The 18,845-nt window shown below is 43.2% G+C and overlaps 1 protein-coding gene across 2 annotated transcripts in view; it reads right to left on the bottom strand.

The window, feature by feature from the left end:
- Nucleotides 1-13,388: 13,388 nt before the first annotated feature.
- PUM3 (pumilio RNA binding family member 3) overlaps nucleotides 13,389-18,845 on the bottom strand; it is a 28,220-nt gene continuing 22,763 nt past the window's right edge. For both annotated transcript variants that reach the window (XM_026675703.2, XM_026675694.2), the window contains exon 18: nucleotides 13,389-14,005. In XM_026675703.2, coding sequence (XP_026531488.1) covers nucleotides 13,873-14,005 — 133 coding nt within the window. In that variant the 3' untranslated portion in view covers nucleotides 13,389-13,872. The remainder of the gene's footprint in view (nucleotides 14,006-18,845) is intronic.

Here is an 18,845-nt window from a genome sequence, read left to right as displayed (position 1 = left end):
CAGCCTGAGGAGATTATGCTTATCTATCAATGGAAAGCAATAAATTTAGCCTCTCTCTCTCTCCCTCCCTCCCTCTCTCTCTCTCTCTCCTCCCCCACAGAGAAGGACCATCTGTTGTTTTTCACTTCAGAAACTGAAACACACACCGTGTTTGAGAGAAAGAGTTGGAGGGAATCTCTCTGACAGACTGGCATCCTTGGAAGGTCTAAGGATGTTTGAGGCTCTTACAGTGATAAATCAACTGTATTTACAGTAAAAGGAAGAGGATATTGAAGTCACAACAGCCTTCCTGGGCAATGCCCAGCATCTCCAGCTTATCAACTTAGGTTTGCCAACTGCAGCCGAAACACCGACGGGGAGTTTTCCTTCTCCCCGTCGGTGTTTGCACGTGTCACACACTTGTGTGTGCGTGGAAATATATCTGCGAGAAGCCAAAAAAAAAAAAAAAAAAAGACCAAAGCTAGGCCAGAACAAGAGAATATTCATTGATTAATATTAACTGCATGTAAAATAAGGTACTGGTTTTAAATGAATTGCTCCTCCATCTGCATGTGCCAACTTGTCTCTTTCACACAACGAAACACCATTGCACAAGCACACAGTTTCTTCTTCCTCCCATTCTTAGCGTAAGGAAAACCAAGTGAAGGAGGAAAGACAACTAAAGAGAAGAAGCGGCTGCGTTGTTGAGGGAAAGAAAAGAGGGGAGAGAAATGGATAGGCAGAGCCATCTGTCAGGTGCAGTCAAAAAAGTCAAGATGGCAGCCATAACAGTGCAATCAAAGCCCTGACTATTATTATGTGGCCAATATCTTCACATTCTTGATCCATAAACTCCAGAAAAATTCTGCAGATAGATATCAAATGGCAGGAAGAGATAACTGGGTGGGAAAGGAAAAAGGAGGGAAGCTCCCTTCAGGGGTTACTTTAGCACACAACATTCATCAGGGAATGAAAGATTTACTAATTTTCAAGCCAGCCTTCTAAGGCAGGGGTCGCCAACCTTTTGGACCTCAGGGACCACCAAATGCATAATTTTAAATTCTGCGGACCACTAATATGAATTTTGACTGACGGTGGCTTGCTGACGTTGATGGGAAAGTCGGTCGCATATTCCAGAGCTGCAGTAGTCACAGGACTGGCCCTTTGGTCATCCCAGAGGAGCTGCTCCTCCACCTGAGTGCACCAGCCTGCCATGGACTGGAAAAGTTGCTCCGGGATGACCAAAGGGCCAGCCTTGTGACTACTGCAGCTCTGGAATATGGGACCGATTTTCCCACCAACGTCAGCAAGCCACCCCGGGGTGGATTTCCCTCCCCTGCCATTGGTCTTACCTTCCAGTTCCAGCTCATGTGGCTCTACTCAAGATAAGGTTTGCGCTCGGCCAAAGGGTGGGGGCCAATGGGTGGGTGGGCCATGTGGGCGGTGCAGCCTTGTATTCCTGTGCAGCCTGGATTAAGTGCTTGGGAGGGGGGGACATTTCTCTGTGGACCACCAAAATTTTATTGCGGACCACCTGTGGTCCCAGCCCACTGGTTGGCAACCACTGTTCTAATGCTTTTCTTTTTCTTTTTCTAAGCAGTATTTCCACTCTCATTTAACCTAATTTGCTGTCCTTTCTTTTCAGCAAATGTCAGCAAATGCCTAGCTATATATTGGGGAGGAAAACTTTATTGGATTAATTGTAGGCTATTCCCAGGCAGTTTGATTTGGTGCACACAAGTCAGGTGTCCCTTTCATTTTCAGGTATTATCAAAATGGCCCTCCCCAAGCTGGTGATCTCTGCATCGGTTGGAGCTTCAACACCCCAGATTCCCAGCAGCATAGATATCAATGAAGTTTGGAAATGCTGTTAGAGCACATGTTCCAATATCCAGAAATAAGCATGCGTGCAGATATTGTAGCCTTTCGGTTTAATGTTTAAAAGGTTTTTTGTAAGGTGGGGTTTCATTACAATAAAGCTGTTTAGCTTTTAAGGTGACAAAACACAAAGGGGAATGAGAATAGAAAGGGACTGCTGAGGCCACTTTATTTCACAAATTGAGGGGAAAAATTGCACCTACTTTATTTTGGGGCGCATAAGATGAAGCTAACGAAATGTTTTTGCTGACATAGAGAACTATGTGAAATAATTAGGCCCAAGAGATCAAGTTGAATGGTGGCCTAAGACATGGAAGCCAACACTTACTCTACAGAAACTGAATTACAACTTGTGATCCCCACACTGAAGTACTTTTAATCCCATATCTGAAGACCATCTCTGGAAATCCCTGGTTTAGGATTTGGGAAACTTGGATTTAAATTGGTTTGGAACAAAACAAAACAAAACAAAATCCAGAATAAAACAAAATCTGGTGCCCAGTGAGCAGCATGAGTAATGCCCGCTTAACAAACATTTGTTTAACAACTGTTTGAAGATACAATGGCATTGAAAAAAGTGAGTTACGATTGGTCCTTGCACTTACAATCGTTGCAGCATCCTTGCAATCCCGTAATTGAAATTTAGGCACCTGACAATATTTTACATTTATGATGGTCACAGCAACCGTGAGTGACATCATTGCCATTTACAATTTTCCCAGCTGGCTTCCAGCAACAAGGAAGCTAGCAGGACCTCCCAAGTCACAGTTACTAGCGAGTCACATGTCTCATTCAATGACTGGAACCAGGACTGATTTAATGTCATAGGTTGGCATGGTCATAGCATGAAGTTTCACTTAATGCTTCCCTTAACAATGGGAGTTGCCCATTTCAATTAGGGTTGTTAAACTACTTATTGGGAACCTAAAGCAGGAATGGAGCTTTGGATCCAGAATGAGGGAGCGTGTGGTGTCTGTTGGTGTCATAAAAAACATAGTGAGCTGCCCACACCAAATCTAAAGCATCTTTCTCGTTTTAGATCAAACTTTCCAGACAATCTTAGTCTTAGCTAAGATACATTAAGAATGTTTTGAAGAAAGAAGAAACATCTGTATGTCCCAATTTGTTGGAAGAGATACGAATTTTTTTTTTTTTTTAAAGGCAAACAACCGATGCCAGTCTAAGAGATATTTTATCGAACCTCTTAAATACACTTAATTTTTATTCAAAGTTTGTTGAACTCAGTGCTGATCACTTTCTGGATATGGTGCTGTAGGAAGATTTTGGCATGTTCAGCGCTGCTTGTAGTTCAATAAACTTAAGGACATTACTGGAATCAGCATGTCCTGGTTCAAACATACTCTGAACAATTATTTGGGGGAACCTGTCAGGAAGCCACTTTCATCTGTCACTGGTGGAAAAAAATAGCAGTCAAAGAATCATAATGGAAGATATTGTTGGCAGTAGCTATGAGGCTGAGGAGTATCAATGTGCATTCCATATATGTCATATTTCCAGATGTGTTCTTAGAAATACACAATTTCATTTTCAGAAAGTTTAGGCTCAGATGGCCTTTCAAAATGTTAACAGGGTGGAAACGGGGTGGGGAAATGAAAAGTAACTCCTCATATCCCACTCTTCCTTCCAAGAGTTCAAAGCTAACTAAGTGGAAACATTTACTTTCATCCTCCTCTCAAATAGCCACGCAGGAGGTTGACACGAGGTGAATTAATGTGAGAAGTAATTCAGGAAACTGTCCCAGCGTTCAAGTTCAATGTGCTGTTTGCTTGAAGAATTTGGCAAGGGTGCTGCTGCTTTGCAAGATAAGGAAATCCCATTGCCCTGTTCTCAAGGGCTTTGGGCACAGCGGACATGGAAATGTCCACATTAAATATAAACACGCTCTTGACATTTCTGGGTTTCAAGGTCCTCCTGAAAACTGTGAACTATTTGTTGGGAAGCAGAAGCAACACCCCAGAAGCTCAATTTCCCAAAAGAAATAGTGTCCACATTCAAAGCAAAACATAACAAAGAATTACTCAATATAATTACCTAAGTAGGGTAAAGAAGTACCCTGTGCAAAGAGAAGCAGTTTTGGAGGCCAAATGCCAATACAGCTAGTGTGTATATAAGGAGCATCCTTGCAGCAGTAAGTTGTGTGAGATGATGGATCAGCTACTAGAGTAGAAGGCGTTTGTCGAAACTTATTCTCTGTTTTGTAGGCCTTCACCATTCTCACGTAATATGGTAGGAAACCAAGGCCAGATAAGTGCTACTCTGGAGCAGTCCCTTGTGCTAAGGGAATTGGAGAACATAAAACACAAAACACGTGTCTTTCTTGCTTCGATTCCCAGTGTTGACTTATGGATTGGGTTAAGAGGACAAAGATTCATCAGAAGCTGGGTTCTAGGAGAATTCTTGTCATCCCTAAGCTGGTGTTTGTTTGTTTTTAAAGCAAAAGTAGAATTTAGCAATGAAAGGCTTACAATGATACAAAATAGTTCCAGGAAATAGATTGGTTTCTTCATTTTGCCATTTGTGGCTTGGATCCCTGCCCTTTCTGGTTGATAAAAGCCCTTAGGAAGGTAACCAGAGGCTGGGTTGGGGATGATAATTAATACACTCTTGAGAGATAATGAAGGACAGAGGGAAAGAGAAAGAGAGGGGAGAGGAGGGGAGGAAGGGGAGGAAGGGGAGGAAGAGAGAAGGGGAGTGGGAGAGGGAGAGGGAGGGAAGGAGGGAGGGGAGGGAGAAGGGGAGGGGGAGGGAGGGGGAGGGAGAGAGGGGGAGGGAGGGGAGGGAGAGGGAGAGGGAGAGAGAATAGGAGGGGGACAGGGAGGGAAGCAGGGAGGGGAGGGAGAAGGGGAGGGGAGAGAGGGAGGGAAGGGGAGGGAGAGAGAAGGGGAATGGGAAAGGAGGAGAAGGAGGGAGGGAGGGAGAGGGAGAGAGGGGGAGGAAGGGGAGGGAGAGGGAGAGAATAGGAGGGGGAGAGGAAGGGAAGCAGGGAGGGGAGGGAGAAGGGAGGGGGAGAGAGGGAGGGAAGGGGAGGGAGAGAGAAGGGCAGTGGGAAAGGAGGAGAAGGAGGGAGGGAGGGAGAGGGAGAGAGAAGGGAAGGGGAGAGGGAGGGAAGGAGGGAGGGAGAGGGAGAAGGGGAGGCAGAGAGAGGGAGGGAAGGAGGGAGGGAGAGGGAGAAGGGGAGGGGGAGAGAGTGAGGGAGAGGGAGAGAGAAGGGAAGGGGAGTGGGAGGGAAGGAGGGAGGGAGAGAGAGAAGGGGAGGCGGAGAGAGGGAGGGAAGGAGGGAGGGAGAGGAAGAAGGGGAGGCGGAGAGAGGGAGGGAAGGAGGGAGGGAGAGGGAGAAGGGGGGGGAGAGAGGGAGGGAGAGGGAGAGAGAAGGGAAGGGGAGAGGGAGGGAAGGAGGGAGGGAGAGGAAGAAGGGGAGGCGGAGAGAGGGAGGGAAGGAGGGAGGAGAGGGAGAAGGGGAGGGGAGAGAGTGAGGGAGAGGGAGAGAGAAGGGAAGGGGGAGTGGGAGGGAAGGAGGGAGGGAGAGAGAGAAGGGGAGGCGGAGAGAGGGAGGGAAGGAGGGAGGGAGAGGAAGAAGGGGAGGCGGAGAGAGGGAGGGAAGGAGGGAGGGAGAGGGAGAAGGGGAGGGGGAGAGAGGGAGGGGGAGGGAGGAGGAGAGGGAGAGAAAGAGAGATTGGCCGGCCATGGTGGTGGTGCACATTTCAAGCTGTCACTTATCCAGCTATGTTGGACAACTGCCATTTTTTCCCATTTTTGGAAAAAAACTTAACAATTGCAGTGCTTCAGTTCATAACTGTGGCAAAAAAAACAATTCATAGAATTCACTTAACAATGTCGTGCTTAGAAATGGAAACGTTGAGCTCAGTTGTGCTTGTATGCCAAGGACTATATTAGAGAGACAGATGCTAAGGATTTGAAAGGGACTAGAAACAGTTCAAACTGAGATATTTTATTACAGGAAGGGGTGGGGGAGAAGATTAGGAACTTCAGCTATCAAGCAACAACTGATAACCTGCATAGAATACAGCAGTTCCCTCTGCCTCTACCTCTGAAATTACTATTTCAAAATTATCTCTTGGGTGGGATGGGTGAAAGGCAAGTCAAAGACTTGGAAAAATGTTGATACTCAGATCAAACTTATCAGGTCCTAAAAAGATACCAGCCAATCAATCACTTCAGTCATTAACTGTAAGCTATTCTTTGGATATCTTTTTAAGATACCAGACAGAAAGATTACAATATTTGCCATGATAGCCTTAGTTCTTTTTCTTTTTTTCTTTTAAAGAAGATAATGTGGATTTTTAAAAATACACAAGTCAAAGACAATCAATATTGCATGTGTGTGTGTGTGAGAGAGAGGGGGGGGATGGCTAAATTACCTTTGTGGGGCCCACCCTTAGGTAAATAGCGATTTTAAAAAGGGACTAGTTGAAAAGTAAACAGGTCTATGTCCGTGTTTATACACACTAAGTAGATGGACGGTTCATTGCATGATGAGGGAACACTGCCCATTTCCACAATCCTGAAGGCACAGAACATACATTGCAGTTCTTTTCTAGACTTTTTAGTTCCTGCTTTTGAAATGTTTGTAGAAAGGAAATTGGCCCAAAGCAACATTTCAAACCTAAATATACACATGCGCTCTCCTAGTTTGAAGGAAAGTAAAGCAGTAACAGAACATCCCAAAGGCAGAATATTTTCTGATAATTTCTTAAGATAATTATTTGTTGCCCAAAGGCATGGTAAATATCAATGCGATGAGTGGCATAAATTTAATAAATAAATACAATAAACAATATATATGTTTATATGCAGTTGGAGAACACCTGCCCTGGCCATATCTACCTTCAATTGAATTGTTTTAACTTTCTGTGGAAGAACTAGCATTGAGCAAATTTTAAATTCATTTTAGGACACTTTAAATCAAAATCGTTTAAAAGGAGTATCGGCAAACTTGAAATGGGTGTTTTGGCTTGGCCAAATCTCTTTGGAAAAATAGACATTGGATTTATTCAAAACAAAGTATTGCAGCCAACGTCAGAGACTTAGAACGTCTGGTATCAATATTTATTAACAGGAACAACAAAGAAAAAAAAATCAATAGCATAGTGGAGAGAGAGAACATTAAACCATGCATAGGCAATGTAGAACACTCCTCACCCGCTGACCTCCTGGTCACCCTTGAGTTTATCTTTCAGCTATTTTAAAATTTAAAAATAAATCCAAACCTGGCACTCGCCAAAACAACGTACTTCCCTTTAGTATCCATTTTGTTTATAAGAATACCCTTGGGCCCTACAGGGAGCTCAAAAGTACTCATTGAACACAAGACCGCTGGAGGCTGCAGAACAGCACTTATTTAGGGAACAGTTTCCAGATGTACACACACACACACACACACACACACACACACTTGTGGCAGATTGTATTTGGGGCAGGGGAACAAAAATAGAGTCCACTCACCACTACTTTAGAGTACACAGGTGTTTTGTGATTGGCCACTCTCACCATTGTTTTTAGGAACGGAGGAGCCCTTTGCATATTTGTTTTGGGAGAGCACCTTCAGCATACTCTTAAAATGCTAGGATTGCACTAAGTTCAGAAAAGGTTGTTTACCATCATGTTAAAATAATTTCCTGAAAAATTACTCTATCCCAGTTGGGTTTTTTAGGAAAGCCAAAAGAAGGCATGGAAACAATCTTTAAATGTTAGCCGCTGGAAGCAACAATAGAAGAATAATAGAATAACAAAATTGAATTGGAAGGGACCCTGGAGGTCTTCTAGTCCAGGGGTCCCCAACCGCCGGTCCGCGGACCGGTACCGGGCCGCGGAACAAGCCTTACCGGGCCGCTGGTTGCTGGGCGCCGCCATCTTTTTTTGGTAAAAAAGCAATTTTTCGTCAAAAAAGATGGCGGCGCCAGCGCAGGTGAGCTTTTCCGGGTAGAAAGCCATTTCTACCCGAAAAGCTCACTGAACGCTGGCGCCGCCATTTTTGATGAAAATCACTTCGGTTATGTCACGGAAGTGATTTTTCGTCAAAAAGATGGCGGCGCCCAGCTGACGTTGGAACCGGGCCGCGGCGCCCAGCTGACGCCGGAACCGGGCCGCGGCGTCGAAAAGGTTGGGGATCCCTGTTCTAGTCCAACTCCTTGCTCAAGCAGGAGATTCTATGCCATTTCAGACAAATGGTTGCTCAATCTCTTCTCAAAAACTTCCAGTATTGGAGTATTCACAACTTCTGGTGGCAAGCGGTTCCACTGATTAATTGCTCTGTCAGGAAATTTCTCCTCAGTTCTAGGCTGCTTCTCTCCTCGATTAATTTCCATCCACGGCGTCTTGTCCTGTCTTCGGGTATTTTGGAGAATAGGCTGACCCTCTCTGCTCTATAGCAGTCCCTCAAATATTGGAACACTGCTCTCATTTGTCATTATTTTATGATGTGTGGTGATTCTTATATCCCTGTGATGATTCCCACTAAATGGGTTTGATCTGACCTTCTTCTCTATTCTGAAATACAACGTTGGAGTTAAAGCAGGAAAAGACCATCACTATGGCCATTGGATACCTGCACGAATTCCATATGTAGTTGTACCAGAACTGAAATGCAAAACATGCTTGTTATATGCCAGGGGTGTTAAACTCACGGCCTGCAGGCTGGGTATGTCACATGCTGCCCCTGCCCCTGCCTGGTTTAGTGAAGTGGGGGAAAGTCCCAGTAATCATGTGACACTGCCGTGACGACACGAGTTTGATATCCCTGTTATATGCCAAAGATTATGAGAAATACTTTGTCTTTTTAAAAGACAGCTCATTTTGACAGGTGTGTAACTATTTCAGCTCAGTTGTTTGGTAGCAGTGTCTCTTCCCACCATCATTTTGTTTTACTTATACCATGGAGATATAAGATAGCAACAAAGATTTTCTGAAAATGAAGTCATTTTCTACTGACCTTTGCACACAATAAGCCAATATTAAGCCAACATGTATTTCATGTCCCAAGAGACAATCCTAGTAGGAGAACTTTAGGCATTCATCCTAAGCCCTTGCAGGTGCTCTGGATGCAAATGATTGTGTCCCTGCCAATTAACCTAGTTGAGATCAATCTTTAATCTTTATCCAGGCCAATAAATCTTAAGACTATGGTTTAGTCAGCATTGTGTTACCCAGGCAGACAGTTGGTTTATTTGTCCTAGCTCTTTTGGCTGTGTAACCTTTAGGACAAGATTAGCTAGCATATTTGCTTATTGTAAAAGTCTGTTGTGTCAATGCAATTGGCGAAACATCACTGGCACTGGTGTGCATTCTCTCTCTCCCCCCTTCAACATAGATCTTTCTACTCAACTTAGAATGGCAATTTAAACATTATCATAAAAGGGGAAGATGAAATTCGTTTGCTGTTGCTCCGCTTATCATGACTGTGTCAGGAACAGGTGATTTTTTTAGATGGGGAGAGGCTGAAAGTATCCGGTGAGCTTGCTCCCAAAATGGTTGCCAAGAGATGGTTGCCAGGTCCCAAAATGGTTGTCATAGCAGTCATGGCAAGTCCTAAAATCCCAATTCAGCAGAGAATGCTTTCTATTCTCTGAGTACACTGCTTGGAGATCCAAAAACATTCCTGGAACTTAATATATGAGAAAGTCATGTTTTGCTTTGTCATATTTTATTCTTGAGATTGCTGTTAGTTACACCATCAGACTATTTAAAAAAATGAGTCAGAAAATAGTATTCCACTGAGATAACAAAATGGAACTTGTATGGGAACAGCCTATAAATTTAATCTTGTAAAGCAGGGGTGTCAAACTCAATTTCATTGAGGGCCGCATCAGGGTTGTGTTTGACCTCGGGGGGGCAGAGTGGGTATGGCCAGCTTGACGTCACTCATGTAAAGGGTGCCTCTCACAGCCCGAGTGCTCTGCCAGTAAAAACAGGTTTCCGAGCTCCGTTTCTGGCTGCAGTGGCCTCCTGCAACCCTCTGCCAGAGAAAATGGAGCCCGGGACGGCCTCACACGGCCCATCTGAGCTCCATTTTTGCTGGCAGAGGCACCACGGGCTGGTCCCTCGCTGTTTCCAGGGTGGCCCCACAGGCCAGATCTAAGCACCTCGTGGGCCGCATCTGGCCCACGGGCCTTGAGTATGACATCCCTGATCTTCCATTATACAGAATAGGTTTTCTTGAGATATCCAAGACAGTTGTGCCCTTGATTAGTTAATTTGCAGAACAAGATTTAAACAGGGCTCTAACAGATCTCAGCCTCTGTTAATTAAGGAGCAATTAATTAAGATGTAATTAAATCCTAACCAGCAAAAACTGAGAAAGCTTACGTTGGCTACAGAGTTGTGCTACCAAGCCTGTGGGAATTTTGGCAAAGACCTGGCAATCTTGAAGCGTATCTGAAGTCAGCAATGAAAATGGGATTTTCAAAGAAAACCAGCACATGAAAATGTGTTGCGTTAAGTCAATTATAACAACATAAATTAGGTTACTTTCACACACAAAAATAGCATTTCAAGTTATCACACTGGTTTTGGAGGACCCCTTTGCTAAGCATGACCTTATTCCGTCAGAAAACAGCAAACCCAGTACCAGTGACTGTGATAGGAGGAACTACCTATTTCTGCTGTCCCACCAGACCTGTTCCAAGGACCTTCTGTGAAACAAGGCCATCTAGCGGTCACCTAGGAGACATGCTGCATCTGATGTGGGGCCTGCCCTTTCAAACTCTCTCCTTCTGAAGAGTTTTCTGGGGCTCCTGGGCCCTGACGTTAGCGGAGTCCCTTGTCTGTTTGTCTTGTGCTTTGAGATGCTGATGAGGACGTGTGTACATTTTTAATTATGTGTTGCTTTGTGGCTTTTACATTATTTTATGTACTGGCTTGGTTGGCTGCCTGGAGATATCTGATAAAACCGGGTGACCGCGTACAGGTAGTTCTCAACTTGTGACCAAAACTGAGCCCAAAGTTTATGTTGCTAAGTGAGAAATTGGTTAAGTGAGTTTTGCCCCATTTTATTATTTTTCTCACCACATTTGTTAAGTGAATCACCGCAGTTCTTAAATTAGTAACCTGGTTGTTAAGTGAATCTGGCCTCCCTATTGATTTTGATTGTCAGAAGGTCGCAAAAGGAGATCACATTTCCCCGGGAACTGCAACCGTCATAAATGTGAGTCAGTTGTCAAGTTTCTGAACATAAATCACATGACCATGGGGATTCTACAACAGTCATAAGTGTGAAAAATGGTCATGTCACTTTTTGCAGTGCTGTTGTTAGTTTGAACAGTCATTAAATGAAACTGTTGTAAGTCTAGGACTACCTGTAATTTCTTTAAATAATTAAAATAGGCGAATCGGTAATGGGTAAATCCAATAAATTGGATTACTGAAAAACTTCACCCATCAGGCTTTATACACCTGGAATCTGAAAGATAGAACACAGCCTTGGTAATATTGTCTTCACAAGAAGGGTGCTTGTAGGTGTCTGCAACTGCTCTCAATGTATTTTTTAAACAAATAGTGGCAAACCACAACTTTTGTGAGGCTGGGCAGGGACAACAAATTGCACAACAGAGGGTGGTCAATTGCAAACCCTAGGCCAAGCTTTCCTTAATCCAACGCAGTGCGTTTCATCTCCGCTGTTGTGCATAGCATGCTTATCTTCAGGCGGCAAGCGGGGTTGGCTGGACCAGCGCCAGCCAGCGATAGCACTGATTGATGGCAGACCAATGGACTTGCTGCTGGTGTTTACTTTGCAAGTGCACCATTGTTTGTCTTTAACTTTGAAAAATGGGAGCCCATGTTGTATTCCTTGGTATTGCCTAATCTAGTTCCCCCTCCCCTGCAGTAGATGAGCTACATCTTTTCAAAACTGAAGAGCTACTTTTCTTCTCTGCTTGTCGTTTTTCCACTTCTACTATTATTAAGATACACTGTTTGTTAAATGAAGGTGATAAAGCAAATCATCTGTGGTATCAGAGACCACAGGAGCAGAGGTGGTATTCAGCAGGTTCTGATCAGTTCTGGAGAACCAGTAGCGTAAATTTTGAGTAGTTAGGAGAACTGGCAAATACCACCTCTAATTGCCCCTGCCTCCAACTATTCTCTGCCTTCCAAGTCTCAGCTGATCGGCTGAGTCTTCTTGGTTGCCCTGCACAGGAGAACGGAGCTGGAAAGCAGGTTAGTGGGTGGGGAGGGAATGGGATTTTGCAGTAACCTTCCCCTGGAGGGGGGTGGAACTGGGAATTTTACAGTATCCTTCCCCTGCCACGCCCACCAAGCCACGCCACACCCAAGCCACACCCACAGTACCATTAGTTTTGAATCTCACCACTGTGAAGGATTTCTCCTTTGCAGTGGTGGGATTCAAAAATTTTTACTACCGGAATAAGAATCATCTAGATCAGGGGTCCCCAAACCCTGTTCCATGGACCGATACTGGTCTGTGGCATGCCAGAAATCAGGCCGTACAAACAAGCGAAGCCCCATCCATGGGATGTAGGCAGCACATGAAACCATGCCTCCTCCTTTATGTGGAAAAAACCTCTCTCCACGGAACTGGTCCCTGGTGCCCAAAAGGTTGGGAGGTGCTGATCTAGATTGTATACGTAGCTATGCATTTATTAAGATTTATCTGGCTTGGCGCTCCAATGAGGGAACAGCACAGTGAAGGTGGGTTGGGCTGAGAGTGACTTCATTCAGCTGGCTTTCAGGCCTGAAGTGGGACTAGAATTCCCGGTCTCCTGGTTTCTAGCCTAATGCTTTAACCAGGGGTGGGATTCAAATTTTTTAACAACTGGTTCTGTGGGCGTGGCTTAGTTGGTGGGCATGGCTTGGTGGTCATGTGACTGGCTGGGCGTGACCAACTCAACATCACTCACATCGAGGCATGCAACTCCTCGCCTGGCCTCTCATGACTGTGGGGATGCTGCAACAGTCGTAAGTGTGAAAAACAGCCATAAGTCACTTTTTTCAGTGCCATTGTAACTTTGAATGGTCACTCCACACAAGCAAAGTACGAGCAAAGGAGGGGAAAAACGCTCCAGAGAAGTTCCAGAGACAGGAAGTCTAGTCCTGCCAAGAATGTAATAAGAGTTAACGGAGAGGCAGTTTCTGTAAGCAACACCAGAATGTTTCCTTCCTGCCTTCCTTACAGGATTAGGCCAGTAATTTCTTCTAACAACCGGTTCCTCCGAACTGCTTAGAATGTTAACAAGCGATTCTAGCAAATAGGTGAGAACCTATAGAATCCCACCCCTGGCTTTAACCAATACTGTCTTTTGTACATGTTCTTCCACCCACCCTGATCAATAACCCCAGTGAAATAGGTTAGGCTGAGAGGGGATGCCTGGTTCCAAATCACCCAGGAAGCCTCCAGGACTGAGGGAGGACGAATACCTGGTCTCCTTGCTCCTCACTTCATCCCTTAGCCATGATATCACATTGCCTCTATATAAACAGTGGGAAGTTAGACACAGAAAGGAAATCTGAGTAGCCAAATTCAAGAGCCAAACATTGGAAAAGGTATAGAAATTTATTGACAAATTGTGTAATTGTTTTAAAGGTAACCCAACACTGTCCAAAATCTATTTTTTTCCATTTCTTTAAAAAAGGTGTCTGGTTGTCACAGAGCAGGGGCGTCAAACTCTAATTGAGGGCCGCATCAGGGTTGTGTTTGTCCTTGGGGGGCCAGGGTGTGTGTGGCCAGGTTGACGTCACTCATGCCTGTGGCAGCTTGAGTGCTCTGCCAGCGAAAACGGCCCCCCAAGCTCCGTTTCCGGCTGCGATGGCCTCCTGCAACCCTCTGCCAGTAAAGATGGAGCTCAGGCGGGCCTCACGTGGCCCGCCTGAGCTCCATTTTTGCTGGCAGAGACACTGCAGGCCAGTCCCTCGCTGTTTCCAGCGTGGCCCCGCGGATCAGATCTAAGCCCCCCGCAGGCCAGATTTGGCCCACGAGCCTTGAGTTTGATACCCTTCTCATAGAGGAACTGAATAATGATTAAATTAGGATAATAATTTCTCCAGCAATGCCTTTGCTGCTGCTGTACAGTCTTTAGTCCTTTTTAGCTTTGGAATAACGCTCTTCAGTCCATCTTTGACTTGTGTTGCAACTTCTTGATCAGAGCTCTGAAGAAGACTGTAAGAGGAAGAAAGAGAAGACTTAAGATATGTTTTAAACAGTACCCTTTCAAAATCAATAGTTATTACAAACTGAATTAATACATGACAGGCAGATCAGGATATGACCAAATAGTTCTATTTGTTAAGGAAAATTTGGAGACACCACTTCTTAGAAAATAGGTAATAATAATTCAGTTTAAATGTTTGAGTTGTCAGAACAAAACAAAACAGAATCTTTTTGTATTCAAATATATTTTCAATTAAGTTACATTTCTTCAATAGGACTATATTTACCCTGGGATTTTATTCATTAGGAATATTTTCATACAGCTTCAACCATTTTGTCTATCTGGAGTAAGCAATCTCAAAGAAAGCCAGTTGTCAGGTCAACTCTTAAAAGTGATCATCCGCATCTTGAATTACACCCAGAGACAAAGCAACAACTAATACAGTTCCTGCGATATTGATATTACATGACAGTGTCAGTTTGTTCCAGTTAGCATGCAGGCCACTAGTTGCTGTTTCTGGATGTTCTTCAAGGGTAACACCACATAGAGCATGGTAGTCCACTTGTGGTGTGAGAAACACACCTTCTAACTCTAGGAACTTGTGCACCAGCTGAAACTGAGCTAAAACCAGGGGTCTCCAACTATGGCAACTTTAAGACTTGTGGACTTCAACTCCCAGAGTTCCTCAGCCAGTTTTGCTGGCTGAGGAACTCTGGGAGTTGAAGTCCACAAGTCTTAAAGTTGCCATAGTTGGAGACCCCTGAGCTAAAGGCCCTCCTAGACACAGCTTCCAGCTGCTGTTTGAGCACGAGATGAGGGTTCGGGGTACCCCAAATAGCATGGTAACACAAACCATCTAGAACTAACAATACTATCCTAGAGTCAATCAGCTCCAGAACCCATAGCAAGTCAGCCTTGCTAGGACTGAATCTCAGCCTATTTCGCCCAATTTAGATTCTCCTTCTGCGTCTCCTGGCAGGGATATATAACTGGCACAATCATTGATATTTATGTGCCTGAATAAGGCAGATGAAGTAAATATGAAACAGGATTTGGGAAAGGGATAAACTGAAGCATCTCATACCAGAGTATCTAAGGCAGGGGGATAAACTGAAGCATCCCATACCAGAGTATCTAAGGCAGGGCTGTCAAATTTCCAGCCCGTGGGCTAGATGCGTCACGCACTGGCCACGCCCACATCTGGTTTAGCGTAGGGGGGGGGGAAAGTCCCGATATATCACATGATGCTGTTGTGATGACTTGAGTTTGATACCCCTGGTCTAAGGGCTCAGCCACTCCTTCCACATATACTCTGACTGGAACTGCCTACTCAAGGAAGTGAACTATCACAAAATGGTTTCCAAACCAAGTGTCAACTATTGGTCAATAGTCCAGAAAGATACCATGGTTAGAGATATCAAAAGTCATTGAAAACTTGATCAGAATTATGTGCGTCCCACATCTAAGCATTATCATAGATCAACAATGTGAGTTACCAATGCTACTTCCATCTCATGCTCAGATATAAATGGTGATTCTAATTTTTGCTTTTTTAAAAAATGCATCTGAAAAGAGGCAAGGGGAAATTGGATCTGGGCTGTATGTGTACAAATTCACAAGGACATCATGATTAATAACAGGATGCCTGGAAAAAACTTTCATTACTTTTCCAGGGAAACTAAGGGAGCTTGTTTGTCAGTGTTGTTTTTTTTTTAATATCAATGGTGAAGATATCAATGGTGGCCTGCAAAAATCTTCTTCAATTTTCATCATAACATTCCATTACATTTAAATTGTCACATCTAACCTTGTGGTTTTTTTAAAAACAAAAAAAGTATGATTTTGCCAAATGAACGGAAGGAAAGAATTAACGTAGCTTGAATTGGAGGCGGGGGGGAAATCTGTTTTTCAATAGGATCCAAAATAGTTCTGTTTTATCTAAGAGCAAGCACTCTGACCTAGTATTACATATTTGAAGAGATTAGGTAAATTACATAATATAAGACTGCAATGAGCCTTCTAGGATGTTTTGCCTTTATAGGCTTGTTACTATTTTAGGGAAGGACAAGCCATCAGTGTAAGCAGCCACCAAGATTAGCAAAACATTGGAGCAGAAATTTAAGCCGATTATACACGTTCCCTTCTCAAATTCTCCTACGACGCTAGAGCAAGATATAAATATTCCGCATCTGCTTCTGAATCCACATTAGATATCAGATAAGTTGTTGCATCAAATATAGAGATCTGCAGTGGTTCTGAAGACTAACGATTCAGTAGGACATCTCGCAAAGAAGTTACTTCTTTTCTGGCAGTCACACAATTGTTGCTGCACAGACTCAAAACAATTCAATAGACTGGAACGAATGGTTTGATCTGAAGCATCTTTGTCTGAATTCTGGACCCATCTAATTACATCCATGGCCAGTTGAGTTAACTGGCCGTAGCAGTTTTAACTCTCTAGCTCGTCCATGAATTCGGATTAGTTTTCCAATGAGATGTTGGAAATAGAACTTCAGATACAGTAGCAGCAGATCAACTGAGTTCTATTAAAATAATGGAAGAAAACTCAAACTCAGCACTAGCAGTATCAACCACCTAAATTAATAGTTGTAAAAACCACCCTTGGGAGAAAAGACTTCTTTTAAAAAAACAACAATTCTCCATTTCTAGAATTCAAGCAGAAACAATCAGGATCTCTCTGCTAAACCAGATTTCTCAACATCTTTTGCACCTCAGATAGAAAACTTGGCCACATGTAGTGAAGCAATTCTCCACAAATCTTTATTTAGCAGCTGCGTGTGTTAGGTCACATAGATTTTCCTCCAAGGAATTAAGCATTCTTGTCAAATGTACCAGTTCTGTTCTAAGGTACAATTAAAAATCCCCACAGTTCTATTTCTGAAAAGCAGTGGCTGAACAGTAGACATTCACAATGACAAACCTGTCAAAGGGAAGTTTGATTTAAAACTGTTTTTTGCAATGATCCATATGAACAGCAACATTTTTTTCTGATCTGTATCAAAAACACTAGAATGTTTTTTTTTTAAAAGGAATGGGATAATGAAGAAGGAAACCTATTATTTTCCACTAATATATGAGTGAGTGAGTGAGTGAGTGAGTGAGAGAGAGAGAGAGAGAGAGAGAGAATCTGATCTAACCTCTCTCCCTCTATCTCACACACACAGAAACAGGTGGGATTCAAACTTCTTAACAACCGGTGCTGTGGGCGTTGCCTAATTTGTGGGTGTGGTTTGTATGTAAATATAAATATTTACATTGTTATGTGACTGGCTGGGCATGGCTTGTATGTAAATATTGAATTTTTTATATAAAAAAGAGCAACTTTTACCCAAAAGCAGGCAGGCAGATTGAGTTCCTCACCGAATCATATATTCATTCAGAGAACTATCTTTCTGCCACTGGCTACCTGGGTCCGTCACATAAAATTTGCTTGCAAGCAAACTCATAAAATTTGCTAGCAAGCAAACTCACAGAATTAACTCACGACACACCATGTATGTAAATATTGACTTTTTTTATTAAAAAGGAAGCAACTTTTATCCAAAATCAAGCAAAGCAGACAGGCAGATCGAGTTGCTCACAGAATCACAGATTTATTCAGGGATCTATCTTTCTGCCATTGGCTACCTGAGTCTGCACTGAATAATAGAAGCTTCAGTCCTAAGGAAGGTTCGGCTCTGCTTTTAAAGATCTAAAGATCAGCTAGAAAGCCAAAAATCCAATGGTTTCCTGCTTTCTAGCTAATCTAAATCTCCCAGCATAGCAGATGGTTGTGTGTGTGTGTGGGGGGGGGGAGAGAAGAAAAAATAGCAACTTAGCAGGCAAGTTTGCCAGGTAAGGAGTGAGTGGGTGGGGAGGATTCCCACGGACCATGTGTTCCCGTGCAGCCTGGATTAATTGCTTTGGGGGGTGCTCTGCAAAGAAGTCCTCCAGGCTTAAAGTTGCCAAGGTTAGATATCCCTGCACTGAAGAAACTCCTGATCACCATGAATTAATTAAGCTGGAGGGTATATTTACCTTTTATTTTCCCCTCATACGGATCATTATTTCAGTAGGCTTAATTAGAATCCTGGAACATAATTATGAACCTTTCTCATTTTCTCTCCTGCAGTGACCTTGATCAGGTCGGCTGGAGAGGGAAGATTATCACCTCAGCAAACCGATTAACAGATCTGTTCCTCTTATGTTTAGGCTCTGAGGTTCAGCTGTCTTGCAACCATATCATTTTCTATTCCCAATTTCCTTTCACTGAATGCACCTCTACTCCCAAAGGGACATTTATTCTTTGTTAAAAGGCATCAAGGCAATACTAATGAACCTAATTTGATTTCAGGAGATATTCTACATACAATTCAGTTGATTCAATTGATCGATTTCTAGTGATTTGTTTGAACAGATCCATCAGTTTTAATTTAGTGGAGCATGTTGCTACAGTGATTTCATCATTACTAATGCCTGAGAAAACTTACAAGATAGAAGTTAAAACTTAACTTGGAAATATTGCCAGTGATTCAAATAGAGAAGAGTAGTTAATCTACAAAAGCAGGTAGTTACAATGAATAAATACAAGTTAAAAGGTATTTTAGTTTCATACCGCATCAATACATTTTAAATAATTCTATAAATGAAGATGATGCAAATAGTTTAATGTCATATTGGTTTATTCTAAAACAGAACTGTTCTGTTCTCAGTTTGTTTGCTTGAGGTTATGTCAATAATTGCAAGAAAACTGCTTTGTATAAGAGCGCAAACTTCAAGCTCATTTGCAATGTGCAATATATATAAGAGAACCAATAATGTCTGTATTATTCACATTACTGAGCTAGC

This window comes from Notechis scutatus, chromosome 2 (genome assembly GCF_049901735.1).
Source record: "Notechis scutatus isolate UNSWTSFEM ecotype Mainland chromosome 2, rNotScu1.2, whole genome shotgun sequence".
In the NCBI taxonomy this organism is placed as follows: Eukaryota; Metazoa; Chordata; class Lepidosauria; order Squamata; family Elapidae; genus Notechis; species Notechis scutatus.
Note: the sequence above shows the minus strand (reverse complement) of the source record. Positions and strands in the feature narration are given on the sequence as shown.